We start from the raw sequence: 15,325 nt of genomic DNA, 5'->3' as shown, positions 1-15,325 counted from the left end.
TTTCAATTCACTTTTATGTGCTGCTTTTTTAAATATGTAATTTATTTCATTTGTAGCCAAATTAACACCATCTTTAGTTGTTTCAAATTTCTTATTAATGAATGTATTTATTAAATTTTGAGGGCTTGGATAAATTTGTCTGGGCTGTCTGGAGCCCATTTGTATCTCTCCTGGACCTGATACATTTTGCAGGTTTCCAGCCTGTTTTGTTCTGGTGTGTGATGAGTTTTGATATAGATGTTAGTTTGGTTATGGTCAGAGAGTGGAGTTTGCTGTTTGACAGTAAATGCACTGAAGGAGGAAGGGTCCATGTCAGTGATGGCATAGTCAACTACACTAGCCCCAAGACCTGAACAACACGTGAACCTCCCTAAAGAGTCCCCTCTGATCCTGCCGTTAAGAATGTACAGGCCCGAGGCTCGGCAGAGCTGCACTAACTCTTTACCATTTTTATTTACCGTTTGGTCAAGGTTGTTTCTTGGTGGGAGATTTTTTGTGAGGCTCAGGGGTTTTTGGCCAAAGACATATTCATTGCCCTTTGGATCTATGTTATCTGGTTCAGATCCTGTTCTTGCATTAAAGTCTCCACACAGCAGCACATTTCCCTGGGCCTGGAAATGGCTGATTTCTGTGTGGAGGTTGCTCAGATATTCCTCATCATGGTAAGGGGATTCTGCTGGAGGAATGTAGATGGCACAGATATAAGTGTCAGTGCCTGAAATGCCAATTTGGTTGTTTAGTTTTAACCAGCAATGAAATTTTCCAACTGTAGTAACAGAAATGTATTTGGCCAGATCCTCCCTGTACCACACCAGAATTCCTCCCGAGTCTCGTCCACGATGGACTGTACTTAATTTAACTGAGGGCACAATTACTTCATAGTAGCCTGAGGGACAGTAGGTAAGCACATCATTTCTACACCAGGTTTCAGTGAGAATGATAATATCAGCATCTTTGATATTTTTCAGAAATTCAGGGTCTGTGCTTTTAGAACCAAATATTGAAGAATGAAGACCCTGAATATTCCAACAACTTATATGAAATGAACACATTACTAATATTAAAGATAAACCTATTTGGTAAGACAGAGAGAAAATAACGTGAAAAGGGTAAACATTTACATTAGTGTTTTTTTTTTTTGTTTGTTTGTTTTTTTCCCAATAGAGCACTGTGTTTGTGAATGATGTTCTTATCTGCTCAGGAGCTGGTTGCACAGTGTGTGCAGCATCTCTCTGATCTGGCTCAGTTCGCTGGCAGGTGTGGCGGTGGTGGGTGGAGCAGGAGGCCGGGCTGCAGCTTCGGCGTAGCTCTGTGCTCTCGGTTGCAGGGATTTCTCTTGGTGTGGATGTGGGGGGGGCTTTGGTTTCTTCTTCCTCATGGGGGCTTGATGGCCAGCAGGTGGACGTGAAGTTGGTGACAGGTTTACAGGTGTGTAGTGAGCCATAGGTGGGTGTGGGTGTGGTGGATGATGTGGGATGCTTGTCCAGCTGACGTCTTTCCTCACCGGGGTCGGAGGGGTGTGTCTGGGCATGTAGGGGTGGATGGGCCGGTAGTGTTCTGGAGTCGGTAATAGATGTCTTGGTGATGTTGGGCTGCGGCCCAGGGCTGCATCTTTTAAGGTTTTTGCAAAAACCCGCACTGCATCTTTGTGTAGATGGAGCCCATCATACAGGTGTTGGAGGTCGATGTTGTGGTGGTGGACCAGGTGTACATTTGGGAGTGCAGAACATCTGCGGGAAATTTCAGCATTGATGCTGTAGATGATGTGTGGTGGTGTGTCATGTCGTGGGAGAAGTGTGGAGATGATGATTCGGGACTCTGGGAATTTTTTGCTGGCGATTTCTGCCATTTTCCTGACAGCATCAGCAGTGTTGTTGCGCAGCGAGTGGAGGTCATTAGTCCCGGTGTGGATTATAACATATGAGGGGTGTCCTGTGAAGTGTCTGATGACCTGCTGGGCGTGGCCTGTTGTGCTGCATCGCTTTGCAGTGACTTTCTGATGTGGGAAGAGTTTCTGTGGGTCCAAGAACTTTCCATTAGAGTCCATGAGGAGAAGAACATCTGGATCAGGTTCAGGAGGGTGGGCAGGTGATGTGTGTGTTTCTGTGGGTGTCTGTGTGTTTGTGGCAGGCTCGCTGTCTGTGTAGTCTGTAGTAGGAGCTGTGCTGAGGTGAATTGTGTTGTCTTCTGTGTTTTTCTGTAACTGCTCTCTCATTTCTTGCAGCTGTCTGGAGAACTTCTCTTCCTTTCTCTCTTTGTCCTCCTCTAGCTTGCATATCTGTGTGTGGAGAGTTTGGTTTTCGTCTTTCAGTTCCCTGAGAGCTCTTGTGAGTTCAGTGATGGAGGAGTTGGTGTCTTTCTTCAGCTGCCTGAGTTCATCTTTGAGCTCTTGGATGAACATGTTTGTATTGTGTGTGTCTGAGAGTTTGAGCTGAGCATGTTCTCTGAATTCAGTGAAGTCCAGTTCTAGCAAAGCTAAACTGTCTCTCAGTCGACGGTCAGATGGTGAAGGTGAAAGATTGACTGGGTCTTCCTCCTCAGAGTCTGTGCAGTTTGCTTGAAGCTCGTCTCTCTCCTCCTCGACTTTGGCCTTCAGCAGGGGGAAAATCTCCTCGAATGAGTTCAGGCTGGCTTCATTGCCTTGAAGAAGGAAGGTGCCTTTAGTGTAGTAGGTTATGGTGAGGATGGGGTTGTCTGTGTCCAGCAGTTCATCTTTGCATACAGTTAATCTTCCACCTCGACCGATTCCTTCTTTAAAAATGTGCTTATATTCCTCACAGATGGCTGATTTCCATGCCGTAATCAGAGTGGTGTAGAAGATGAGGTTGTTCTTAATTCTTTTCCCATTGAGTTGAATATAGTCAGCATACAGAAGATCAGGATTGTCTCTGAGAGTTTTCTCTTTGTGTTTTTTTCTGGCCTGCACACTTCTGCACTTCTCTGGGTAAGACACCTCCCTGCACTCTGCCTGCGCTGGGGTCGCCATGGCGATCAGACTGATCAGACTGGGCACTGAGCCAAAACTGCAGCCAGCTTAACTTAGCTTTTAGCTTATAATAATGAGAGTTTTCACTTGAATATAATCAAAATATACAGTTTTTGTTAAAGTTTTTGCCAGAAAGTGCTCACCTCTCTGTTTAGCAAGTGAAGATCACCAATTGTGTGAAGTTTTTCAGCTGTAGTTCCTTTAAAAAATCCTTTAGCGTTTTGGAGGGAAAACTGCAGTTAGTGTTAGAGTGGAGATCCAGCAGCCAGATGCTAATCCACAGCTTCCAGTCTTCTTTCTTTTATTAAAATGTATTTTCTAGAGAAAAAAATCAGTCTTTACCAGAGTCCAAGATGTTCATCTGCTGTTTTTTCTTGTTTGTTGTCGTTGTTTCACTCTCTGTCTTACTTTTTGGCTTAATCTTTTATAATTTTTTCAGGAGCTCATCTTTAGAGTGGCTGATCAGTGGCCTCCAGGGGCGGAGTCTGTATATACGTGTATATATATATATATGGAGAAACGTCATTCTTGTTGTCTTTTGCTCTTCTTCTTCCACGCTGCTGATTGACAGTAAATTCTCCACCTCTGGCTTCTGTCTCTTACTTCCAACAGGATCAAGTCCTAAGTGAAATTCAAGTCATATTTGCAATTTGTGTTCAATAAATGGTCTTTTTGGACTTAGGGGAAAGTTTTGAGTTCTGTTCTGGTATTTAATTTTTTTATAGTACATCAAAATCTAGGGAACTTTTAATTATAGAATATATATGTTGTTCTCTTTAGGTGAGTGATCCAGTGTCAGCAGAGTTCAGTCTTAACACACAGATGCTCCTGCTTTCAAAGAGGACTCTCTGGTTGTCAGACGGCTCCATGGGCTTTGGTCAGGAGAGTGATACAGCTTTCTCAGAGGGTAAAATGCTAAAAACAACACTTTATTCATGTGTTATTTGATCCTGTGACCAAAAATAAAGATTATGACAATTAACACCTTTCACTAATTCAGGGCTGTTGCTTTTCTCTAGGAGATGTCATCTATGGCCGTGTAATGGTAGATCCTGTCCAGAATCTTGGAGACTCGTTCATCTGTAACATCGAGAAGGTGTTCCTGTGCACAGGGGCGGATGGATACATCCCGAAGTACAACCCTGACAACTTTGAGTACGGCTGCCTAGCTGATTCACCGTCTCTTTTGTACCGGTTCAAGATTATTGTAAGTATAGACACTGTTTAATAAAGCCCAAATTTTGCATAAAAAGTTGGCATTTTAGATTAGAAATCCAATATTATGGATGAAATTATTTTTAAAAAGCAAAGCCACCAGGAAAAAAAAATATTAACTAATATATTATCTATTATTAACTATTAATATTATCATTTGAATATTAACTTTTAAAGTAAACCGGTTGTACAAAATGTTCATTAATATATAAATTAATATTTACTTTTAAGACGGTTTTCGGGGAGAAAAACTAAAAACCACTTACCTGCAGTAGCATTGAAGAAATACATACAAACAGCTAATTGTAGTAGTTACAATGAATCATTTGTAGGAAACTTTTGCAGACATAGAATGAAATTTAAAAAATGACATAATGAATTAGGTTATATTTTAATTCCATTATTTTTTTTCAATTTTAAGTTGTGGTAGTTTTGTTGTTTTTATTAGTTTTTGTTTTTAAAACATGTCTAGTATTTATTTTATTTTTATTTTTTTCATTCATTTTCAGTTTTAGTCATTTTAGTACATCAGCTTAAACTAATTGAAAATTAGAAATGTTGCCTTGGCAAGTAATTGAAAAAAATACCTTATTTTATTTCAGTTATTATATTTCATTATATATTTTATTATATTTTATTATATATTTCATCATATATTTTATTATATTTACCATAAATGTTGTTTAACTCTTCCCCACGCATTCCCCAGTCCATCAACACCTCCAAAGCTTCAAAGTCCTATACCTTTTCCTGGGTCAACATTACAATCTGTAATGTTAGGCAGTTTTCATTTTTATGCTGTTTAAAGGATTAGTTCACTTTCAAATGAAAATTACCTCAAGCTTTACTCACCCTCAAGCCATCCTAGGTGTATATGACTTTCTTCTTTCTGATGAACACAATCAGAGAAATATTAATAAATATCCTGATGCATCCGAGCTTTATAATGGCATTGAACGGGACCAATGAGTATGAAGCTCAAGAAAGTACTCCAACATACGAAGAAAGTGTAAACTTGCATCGCGTCAGTTAAAGGTGCCCTAGATTCAAAAATTTAATTTACGTCGGCATAGTTAAATAACAAGAGTTCAGTACATGGAAATGACATACAGTGAGTCTCAAACTTCATTGTTTCCTCCTTCTTATATAAATCTCATTTGTTTAAATGACCTCCGAAGAACAGGCGAATCTCAACATAACATTACAACATTACGTAACAGTCATTAATATGTACGCCCCCAATATTTGCATATGCCAGCCCATGATCAAGGCATTACATAAGGGCAGAACGTCTGGATCTGCACAGCTGAATCATCAGACTAGGTAAGCAAGCAAGAACAACAGCGAAAAATGGCAGATGGAGCAATAATAACTGACATGATCCATGATATCATGATATTTTTAGTGATATTTGTAAATTGTCTTTCTAAATGTTTCATTAGCATGTTGCTAATGTACTGTTAAATGTGGTTAAAGTTACCATCGTTTATTACTGTATTCACGGAGACAAGAGCCGTCGCTATTTTCATTTTTAAACACTTGCAGTCTGTATAATGCATAAAAACAACTTCATTCTTTATAAATCTCTCCAACAGTGTGTAATGTTAGCTTTAGCCACGGAGCACTATCAAACTCATTCAGAATCAAATGTAAACATCCAAATAAATACTATACTTACATGATTCGATGTATGCATGATGAACACTTTATAAAGATCCATTTTGAGGGTTATATTAGCTGTTTGAACTTTGTGTTTGCTGTTTACGGCTGTTGAGAGCTCGTGGGGGCGGGGGAGTGGGAGATTTAAAGGGGCCGCACGCTTAATGGGTGCATATGTAATAATGGCTCAAAATAGGCAGTTAAAAAAATTAATTAAAAAAAAATCTATGGGGTATTTTGAGCTGAAACTTCACAGACACGTTCAGGGGACACATTAGACTTGTATTACATTTTTTAAAAAGGCACCTCTAGGGCACCTTTAAGCTTTTTTCGTAAGTTAAATAGGGAAGGTGTAGGACGCAGTGTAAGCTTTTTGAACTGCAAGAGTTTTACACTTTCTTCGTAAGTTGAATATGGAATGCGGTCTGGCAGAAGCGCGATATTTTACTTCAAAACTTGTTAAATATAGATCATTTTTTACACAAACGCATCGCTCGTTGGTATCGCTCACTGCCATTATAAAGCTCGCATGCATCAGGATATTTATTAAAATATCTCAGATTGTGTTCATCAGAAAGAAGAAAGTCATATACACCTAGGATGGCTTGAGGGCGAGTAAAGCTTGGGGAAATTTTCATTTGAAAGTGAATTAATCCTTTATTGTTTGACGATTGAGTTAGCTTACATATGTGTAAGCAATACTTCTATCGCTTGTTTCGCTGCTTGTTTTCTTCACCTGTGTTTGGATCTGGAGCTTCTGTACTCTTTCAGAAGATGCGTAATAGCGCCCCCTACCATATAACACTGAAAACATGGATTGCCAGAAAATTCTATCAATTGTGGGGAAAGAGTTATTGTTTTAGTTTTAATTAACTATACGACTGTTCAATAATGATAATTATTCTTGAGATCATGGAGAACAACTTTGCCTTTGTGCTGTGTTAGGATAATTCGGCAGTATAACTTACATGTTTGAACTCATTCTGCTTTACAGGACAAAGCTCAGCCAGAGACTCAAGCGAGAACATTTGGTAGCATTAGTTTCAATGCTTTCCTTGCTGTAGACGATCCTCAAGCGCTGGCACTGGTGAAGCAGCCGGGCTCTGATGGCTTTAGTATGGATTCCACAGCTTTGTTTCAGGTAACAGACACACAACAGCTGGCACATTAAGAAACGCTGTGATCATGCTTTGATGCTAACCCTGTAACACTCCTCCCAGGTGTCGGCAGGCAGGGAGTGGTACATTCACACCATCTACACCGTCCGGTCCAGAGACAACGCAAACCGGGGCATTGGGAAAAGGAGCCTTGAATATCATTCTGTGACACATAGCCACTCGATTTCCAAAAGGTCAGCCCGTGGCGTTCCAGATTTGGCTCAGGATATTGGTGCAGAAAATAACCGTGGCACAAACATCTTGCATATAGCGCTGGACCACAGCACTCAAAAACAACCCAACCTTTACGAGGAATCCCAAGAGGAGGGTGTCATTCCCAGAGAACTGAATCACAGGGACTCTAGTGACGACCAGCTTGTCTTGATCATAGGAATCTTGGTAGGTCTTCTTTTCACCATCCTCCTTGTCGTTCTCGTCATTCTGGTCGTGCGATCTAGGCGGGAGAAGAATGTCACTGAGTCCCCCAAAGGCTCCAACAGCACAGAGCCCATGATGACGCAAGTCCTCGATAGCAACGACAGTTCAGAGGTTTGATTTTCTCAACAGTGGACCCTCCTATTCAAATCACTTTTTGTTTGCAAGTGTGCCTCTTGTTCATTTGCTTGGGCACGCAAAGACACACAGTGACTCGGAGTGGTTGCTCTCTACCTCTCCTTGGGATTTTGACGGTCCGAAAGTGTACTTGAAATTCAGAAGCACTTCTGTTGTCACTGCTTTAATAATTGTTTGAAGTCTGAATCTTTTGCAGAGAGAGTCTTGTATACTACTACTACTACTACTACTACTACTACTGTTACTAGTACTGCTTGATGACATTGATATTCATCCAAATGAAAGTTTTATTTTATACCCAAAGGTGCTAGATGAAAGAACGGTATTATGGGAAAGGATGATATTGTATAAATACATGTTGTTTTCAGTCACTGATCATTTTTAATGGCTTGTTAGTATTATAATGATGAATGAATTGTATTATACTGGTTGGGTGATCCATCCATGACATATTTGTTTATTTTATTTTTTTCATTTATGTTTTTTTTACTGCTATTGTTTCTACTTTGCAAAAGAAATATAGCCTACTGTAGTACAATAACTTAAGTAACATCAAACTAGTGGTTTTGCTATTATCAAGAAAATGTTTTTTTAAACAAAAGCACATTAGTAGCCTATTCCTTTTCTGTATTTTACGTATTTATGGTCACTATCAAGTTTGCATGGTTTTATTTTTATTTTTCATCTACACTTACTGTGTAAAAATGTATCATAGTGTATTATAAGTCAGATAAAATGTTGGGGGAAATGATCAAATGATTTTGCCATGAAGCGTTTCTTTGACGTTACACAATATACCTTATGTTGCCTTCATGTTGTATCGGAAATTTGGTAATTCCCATTTCTGAAGTCGTGATTACGTGCTCGTCGCATTCAAGTTAAAATGGGAGGGCGTTCATGTGCAATTTTTACCTAGGAAACTTGTATTTACGATCATTCTGAGAGCATGTGAAGGCAGTGTTATTCACAGCAGTGCCATCTTTGATTTTTAACAATAAAATCAGGCTGGGAGGGATAGACATACATCTCTTTAGTGGGTTATTTAATGTGGTTTTTGGATTGTTCTGCTGACAAAACACTGCGAAATATCTTTCCAAGAAATTTCAGTTGACAAAAATTCCAGACAACAGGAGCTGTGGAAAATTATAAGTGATCTAGGAGCTTTATATACCTGTCATGACGCTGCTCTGAATAAGGTCTATCAGCCGTTACTAGTGTGACCACCTGGTTATTATTACAGTATGTGATTTTGTGGGTATGAGAGATAAATTTACTCCTATTATTTTATATATAAATATAAATATATATATATATATATATATATATATATATATATATATATATATATATATATATATATTTTTTTTTTTTTTTTTTTTTTACATTAGTTGGATAGCCTATTTGCCATCATATTGGATTAATGTTTTAAATCACCAAATAAACTTGACTGGCACTCAATTGACCATTTGCAAAGATCCAGCCCCCTTTTAGTTACTGTTGCTTTGTCTGACAAGCCGTGGCGCTTTCAAGTCACACATCATGTTTTCACTGGGTTTCCATCCAAACGTGAAGCAAAACTTTTCAAAGTTCGCAAAACAAACAAACAAAAAAAAACACCCACACAAATGCCCTTCAAGTTGTTCAATTGGAAGACAGTGGTATTGGTAACCTAGTAACCAACAGTAAATAAAAAAACATCTGTGGAAACAGATAATTAGGTACGTGGGTTTAATGTTCGCTACATCAGAATTTATTCGGCAAGTGCGTTTCTATCTCCCATTAGGCCATGTGTTTTTCCAGTAGCTAGCGTACTTTTTAAATTGTTTTCAATGGGAGCACGTTTTTTAAATGCCAGGAGTGTAACGAGGCGCTGAGTGTCTTTTTCATGCTCGAGCGCTGAGTCGCCTCGAGTTGAACATCTTTGAGTAAAACCAAGCGGCAACCTCCCCCAGTTTCTCTTAAAGCCAATACGAAAGTGACTTACACTGCAATTCATCGACTGGCCACTAGGACAGGCTCCAAAAGAGAGCAGAATCTCATTGAGTCCCAAATAAAAAATTTAAAGTTAAAATGCCCAAGTTTACATCAGAAAAAAAACATGTTTACAGCTTGGTACAAATTGTGGTTTTGGTCTATACTGCTAATTTTGCCCTTCATGACAACTGTTACGGGGTGAATATTTTTATAACTCATCCGTTTAAATTATATTAAGCCTTAAAGTTCTGCATAATTGACCCTTCACAAAGACCTACCCCCCTTCTAATGGCGTATTAATGTAATGTTCACTCAATCCATATTACTTAATGGACATATTTATATAAAATAATATTTATTGAACAACATATAAGCACAATTGTAGTTCAGTCAAACATAAAGCACTAGTTATTGAAAAAAAATAGGTCACCATTTACGCTGGTATGTGGGTTTTACAAATATTTAACGAATGAAAAGGATTTTAAACAGCTTGTGACAAAACCTCCTAACTCCATTGGATCCTCAAACTGTCAATCAAGCCTCATTAATCCGCCTCACCTCTGAATGTAGTGCGCACGCAGTTTGGACATCTCCTCTGTGCAATGCAAAGGTAAATAAAGATCTGATGTTTGAAAAAAAAAAAAAAAAAAAAAGTAAAGCGTTTTCTTTACTCAAAAAAACATATGTTTATAAAGTTTAATGTTTTACGTATTTGAAGTGGAGAAGAGTCTGATATGTCCCGTCTAGTTGTAGCCAATGTGCTATATAAGGATGTAACATAACGTTTATTATTATCAAATTTAATATAGCACAATTCGACTTGCTCTAATAGATATAAAATAATAGATTAATAAGACCAAAGATTGCCCGTTCTATGTACTCAAATTGAATTATGTCTCATGTTTAACCACTATTAGAGCCACTGGCCGAGATGAAGCTGTTCTCGGCGGTTACAGAAGCACTGAACGGCCGCTGACGCACTCGAGATCGCATCTCCGAAAACGTCAAAACAAATTGTAAAATGGGCTCTGTTATTAAATATGAGTCACATATTTCAGGTCTAAACAACTACATTATCGCCTAAAAAACTATTAAAACTACAGTTCGTGGAACAAGAAGTAGTATTTGTAAAAATTACGGATGATTTGATCGGCCGCCATGACGGTCACTTCAAGCGGAGTGATACAAACGGTGAAAAGGCAATAGGAGTGCTGTTATCACTGAAATATCGCATGGCTATCAGCCAATCAGATTCGAGAACCAGACAGAACTGTTGTATGTATATATATATATATATATATATATATATATATAATGTAAATTATTATAAATTCTGTTCTTCTGTAAAATAGCAGATTATGTTATGTTTAAATTGTGTTCCAGTGACTGTGCTGAAAAACATCACACAACAACAATTACACAATAATAATTAAAATCAATTATAAGTTTAAAATGTAAACACAGATACTGTATTTATTTATACTCTCATTGTGCAAACAGTGGCAAAAATAGTGCAAACAGCAAAAGTAACAATCACCAACCAACCAACCATGTCTTCAGTTGTGTTTCAAAATTACAACAGAGTACAATTGCAAATAAATCCTGATAAAGTAACAAACATGTTAAAGTAACCTGAGTGTAACGAATGGGAGACTCAGGCAGGGGATCCAAATGCAGCGTTTTATTAGAAGTGAGCGTGGTCGTACAGGCAGGGTCAAACAGGAACAAACAGGAGCAAAAAGGAACAGGCAGAGTCGTAGTCAGGGTACAGGCAAGGATCGAAGCAGGCAGCAATGGGTCGTAAAACAGGAATAGGCAGGAACGATAACAGACAGGCAGACAGGAATGGTAATGCTCGGAAATGACACACGGTGTAATCAAGACTTCGCAAACTGGTGGTGTGAGTGTGAGTCCTTTATAGTCCTGGTAATGATGTGCAGCTGGGTGTGGTGATTAGTGTGGAGTGATTGTGAAGTGAGTGCAGGTGATAAGCAATGGAGGATCATGGGAAATGTAGTCCGGGATGTGACAGGAACAGACGTGATCGTGACATAACGTCCCCCTCCCGGAAGGCGCATCCTCACGGCGTAAAACGAACAGCTAGGGAGGGAGGGTGGGTGCATTGGAGACCTGCATGCAGACAGGAACGGGGTCCCCAATGCAGGTCCAGGAGCCTCGGGCAGCCACGGCGGGTCAGGAGTCTCGGGCAGCCACGGCGGGTCAGGAGCCTCGGGCAGCCACGGCGGGTCAGGAGCCTCGGGCAGCCACGGCGGGTCAGGAGCGTCGGGCAGCCACGGCGGGTCAGGAGCCTCGGGCAGCCACGGCGGGTCAGGAGCGTCGGGCAGCCACGGCGGGTCAGGAGCCTCGGGCAGCCACGGCGGGTCAGGAGCCTCGGGCAGCCACGGCGGGTCAGGTGGCTCAGGCAGCCATAGCAGGACAGAGTCCGAAGATGACCACGGTGGGTCAAAGTCCATTAATGGCCATAGGGGTTTATAGTCCATGGGCGGCCCTTGCAGTTCGGAGCACGCTGATGGTTGCGGCCGTGCAGGGTCCCCACCCACAAGCTCCCCACCCTCTGGTATATGGCCCCCCCCAAAAAAGTTCTTGGGGAAATCAACGGTGGCCATGGTCGATTCGTGGACAAGGAGCTCGTGGGGCGCTGGCAGGGCAAGTAGCACAGGTTCTGGAGCGGACTCGATGGCTGGAACACCCCCTATGTTCCTTGACACCAAAGGGGCGGCCATCTTGCCCGTAGGCACTGGCGAAACAGCCATCTTGTCCATCGCATCCAGAGAGCTGAGGTGCGTTGCAACCGGCGAATTTGAGTGCATTGCAACCGGCGAACTTGAGTGCGTTGCAAGCGGCGAACTTGAGTGCGTTGCAAGCGGCGAACTTGAGTGCGTTGCAAGCGGCGAACTTGAGAGCATTGCAAGCGGCGAACTTGAGAGCGTTGCAAGCGGCGAACTTGAGAGCGTTGCAAGCGGCGAACTTGAGTGCGTAGCGACCGGCGGGCTTGAGAGCGAAGCGGCCAGCGGGGCAAACGGCTGCTCTGAGACGGCAGCAGGCCGCTCTGAGACGGCAGCAGGCCGTTCTGGGACAACAGCAGACCGCTCTGGGACAACAGCGGACCGCTCTGGGACAACAGCGGGCTGCTCTGGAACAACAGCGGGCTGCTCTGGAACAACAGCGGGCTGCTCTGGGACAACAGCGGGCTCGGGCTGGCAGACTGCTCCCAAGTCCATAGAGCTCGAGTACATCCTCCACGCACGCATGACAGCCAAGACATAAAAAGTGAAGACAGCCCTCTTGGCCATCACAGGACTGACAGGGAAAGCATGCTGGACTGGAGTGGACTCACTGGCTGGAGCGGGCTCGGGAACGGATTCACTGGCTGGAACGGGCTCTGGGCGATCAGCGGAGACGTGACGTTGCTCTGGGCGATCAGCGGAGACGTGACGTTGCTCTGGGCGATCAGCGGAGACGTGACGTTGCTCTGGGCGATCAGCGGAGACGTGATGTGATGTTGTTGTGGTGGCAGTCAATGAAGGCGTGGTCCGGCAGATCAGATAAATTAGCAATCCCCAAAAATTTCTGGATATGTGCCTCGAGAGTACTGTTACCTTGACGCAGGCTGACGAGACACCATGCTGGGTCCATGCTGAGGCTGGACATGCTCACCGAAGCTGCTGGATCTGGGTATGGCGAAGTCTTCTGTAATGAATGGGAGACTCAGGCAGGGGATCCAAATGCAGCGTTTTATTAGAAGTGAGCGTGGTCGTACAGGCAGGGTCAAACAGGAACAAACAGGAGCAATAAGGAACAGGCAGAGTCATAGTCAGGGTACAGGCAAGGATTGAGGCAGGCAGCAATGGGTCGTAAAACAGGAATAGGCAGGAACGATAACAGACAGGCAGACAGGAATGGTAATGCTCGGAAATGACACACGGTGTAATCAAGACTTCGCAAACTGGTGGTGTGAGTGTGAGTCCTTTATAGTCCTGGTAATGATGTGCAGCTGGGTGTGGTGATTAGTGTGGAGTGATTGTGAAGTGAGTGCAGGTGATAAGCAATGGATCGTGACACTGAGAAAGTAAAGAAGTTCAGTGTGAAACAGTCAATAACACACTCCGCCTTCCGCCATCCTTGTTTTCTGAACGTGAACAGTGAATGGGTCGCGCACAAAACTACGAAAATAACTTATCGTTATTATCGCGAGGAGACAAATTTTTATCGCGAGGAGAATTTTCAATGGCATATTGCAAATGATAAGATATCACCCATCCCTACCCGACACAAATTACAATATTACTGGTGCTGGAGCATCTGTATCATAAACAGACACCGTATATTGACAGTAAACTTTTAGAACTTTCTAATGATATAACTTATCTTTATTGGTATTTTAGATAAGTGTCTAAGATAGATAGATAGCTCCTTTGCCTGCTAACATGATCACGTTGGGCTAGGCGGGCTTGGTTTCAGCAACCAGGCACCTCCGTTCCAACCACGTCTCGCCTCATTTTCAGTTATCCAGGAGTGATGCACGATGACGCACTGCTAAGATGGCAGCGGCCTCTTTTTCGCATCAAAAAAGCTCTTCAGAAATCTACGGGTGACGTCACAGACGTCACCCGTAGAAAAATCTACGGGTGACGTCCATATTTTTTTTTACAGTCTATGAGTAAAACACTGTGCTCATCACTGTCACTTTTTAGCCAGCTGTCCAATCAGAGTGGAGGAGGGGCGGGACAAATACAACACCAACCAACTGCCATATTCTGCTTGTACAGCGTCAACAGATAACAACAACAAGCAATAATAACGGAACAAAGTAATTAAAAAAAAAGTAGAAGAGACACGATCACTTTATATAAATAACAGATTTTATTCACATATAAAAATTGATCGGCAAACATAATCAGAAGCTAAACCGAACTTTCTTGACGCGCAAGAACAAACCTCTTCCAGAAACTCAAATGTGTAACACACGAAAATAAACCCCATTGGCTCTTGCGGAATCTCAAGCGTGCTGTGTAATACATAAGAATGAACCTCATTTGTTCTCGCACATCACGCAAGCATGCTTGAGCTTCCTTTTACCATAACTGATGTGTGAATTAATGAATATTTAGATTTTAATAAAAGCCTAAATTAAATTATATGTGAATAAAAGCCTAATTTAAATCTGTTCAGCACATAAAGCAATCTTGTTGAAGCGTAAAAAGATCAAGTTGGAAAGGCAGTCTATGGAAGGACAAGAAATTGACGTTCACACTTTATCTAAATATTAATAAAAATGTGTTAGATTTTGTGAGCATAATGTGTAGTTCAATCGTTTTATCAACTCCCTGTCATCATACTGTATAATATACTATATATAATATATATTATATCTTCATTGGAATGTGTGGTCTCCTCCTCTCTGCTGCCATCTTGTTTGACTTTCTTCTTTCAGATGAATACATCTGAGATGAATACATTGTATTCATTATATTAAATAATGTCCAGCTTCCTAGCTTAGCTTTTTAATGGCATTGAATAGAAGATGAGATTTTGAAGCCCCAAAAAGTGCATCCATCCAAGTGCAATTTTTGGAGTTATTTAAAGACGCTGGATTTCGACATTAAACAAAGATTGGGTTTTCACTTTCAACTGAATTTTGACGTCTGAGCAACATCTGGAGTTCCAACAATGTTATCACTAACCATTTATAGAATGTTTTAGAGATGTTATTCTACCTTTTAGCATAACATTATGGGAT

At 41.2% G+C, this 15,325-nt stretch overlaps 1 protein-coding gene across 1 annotated transcript in view; it reads left to right on the top strand.

Annotated features, from left to right (window-relative positions):
• frem2b (FRAS1 related extracellular matrix 2b) overlaps window positions 1–8,827 on the top strand; it is a 96,060-nt gene extending 87,233 nt beyond the window's left edge. The window contains exons 21-24 of the mRNA XM_067365456.1: window positions 3,767–3,893; window positions 4,006–4,193; window positions 6,855–7,001; window positions 7,081–8,827. Of these exons, the coding sequence (XP_067221557.1) occupies window positions 3,767–3,893; window positions 4,006–4,193; window positions 6,855–7,001; window positions 7,081–7,572 (954 nt within the window). The 3' untranslated portion in view covers window positions 7,573–8,827. The remainder of the gene's footprint in view (window positions 1–3,766; window positions 3,894–4,005; window positions 4,194–6,854; window positions 7,002–7,080) is intronic.
• Window positions 8,828–15,325: the final 6,498 nt, after the last annotated feature.

Source organism: Chanodichthys erythropterus, chromosome 17 (genome assembly GCF_024489055.1).
Source record: "Chanodichthys erythropterus isolate Z2021 chromosome 17, ASM2448905v1, whole genome shotgun sequence".
NCBI lineage: Eukaryota > Metazoa > Chordata > Actinopteri > Cypriniformes > Xenocyprididae > Chanodichthys > Chanodichthys erythropterus.
Note: the sequence above shows the minus strand (reverse complement) of the source record. Positions and strands in the feature narration are given on the sequence as shown.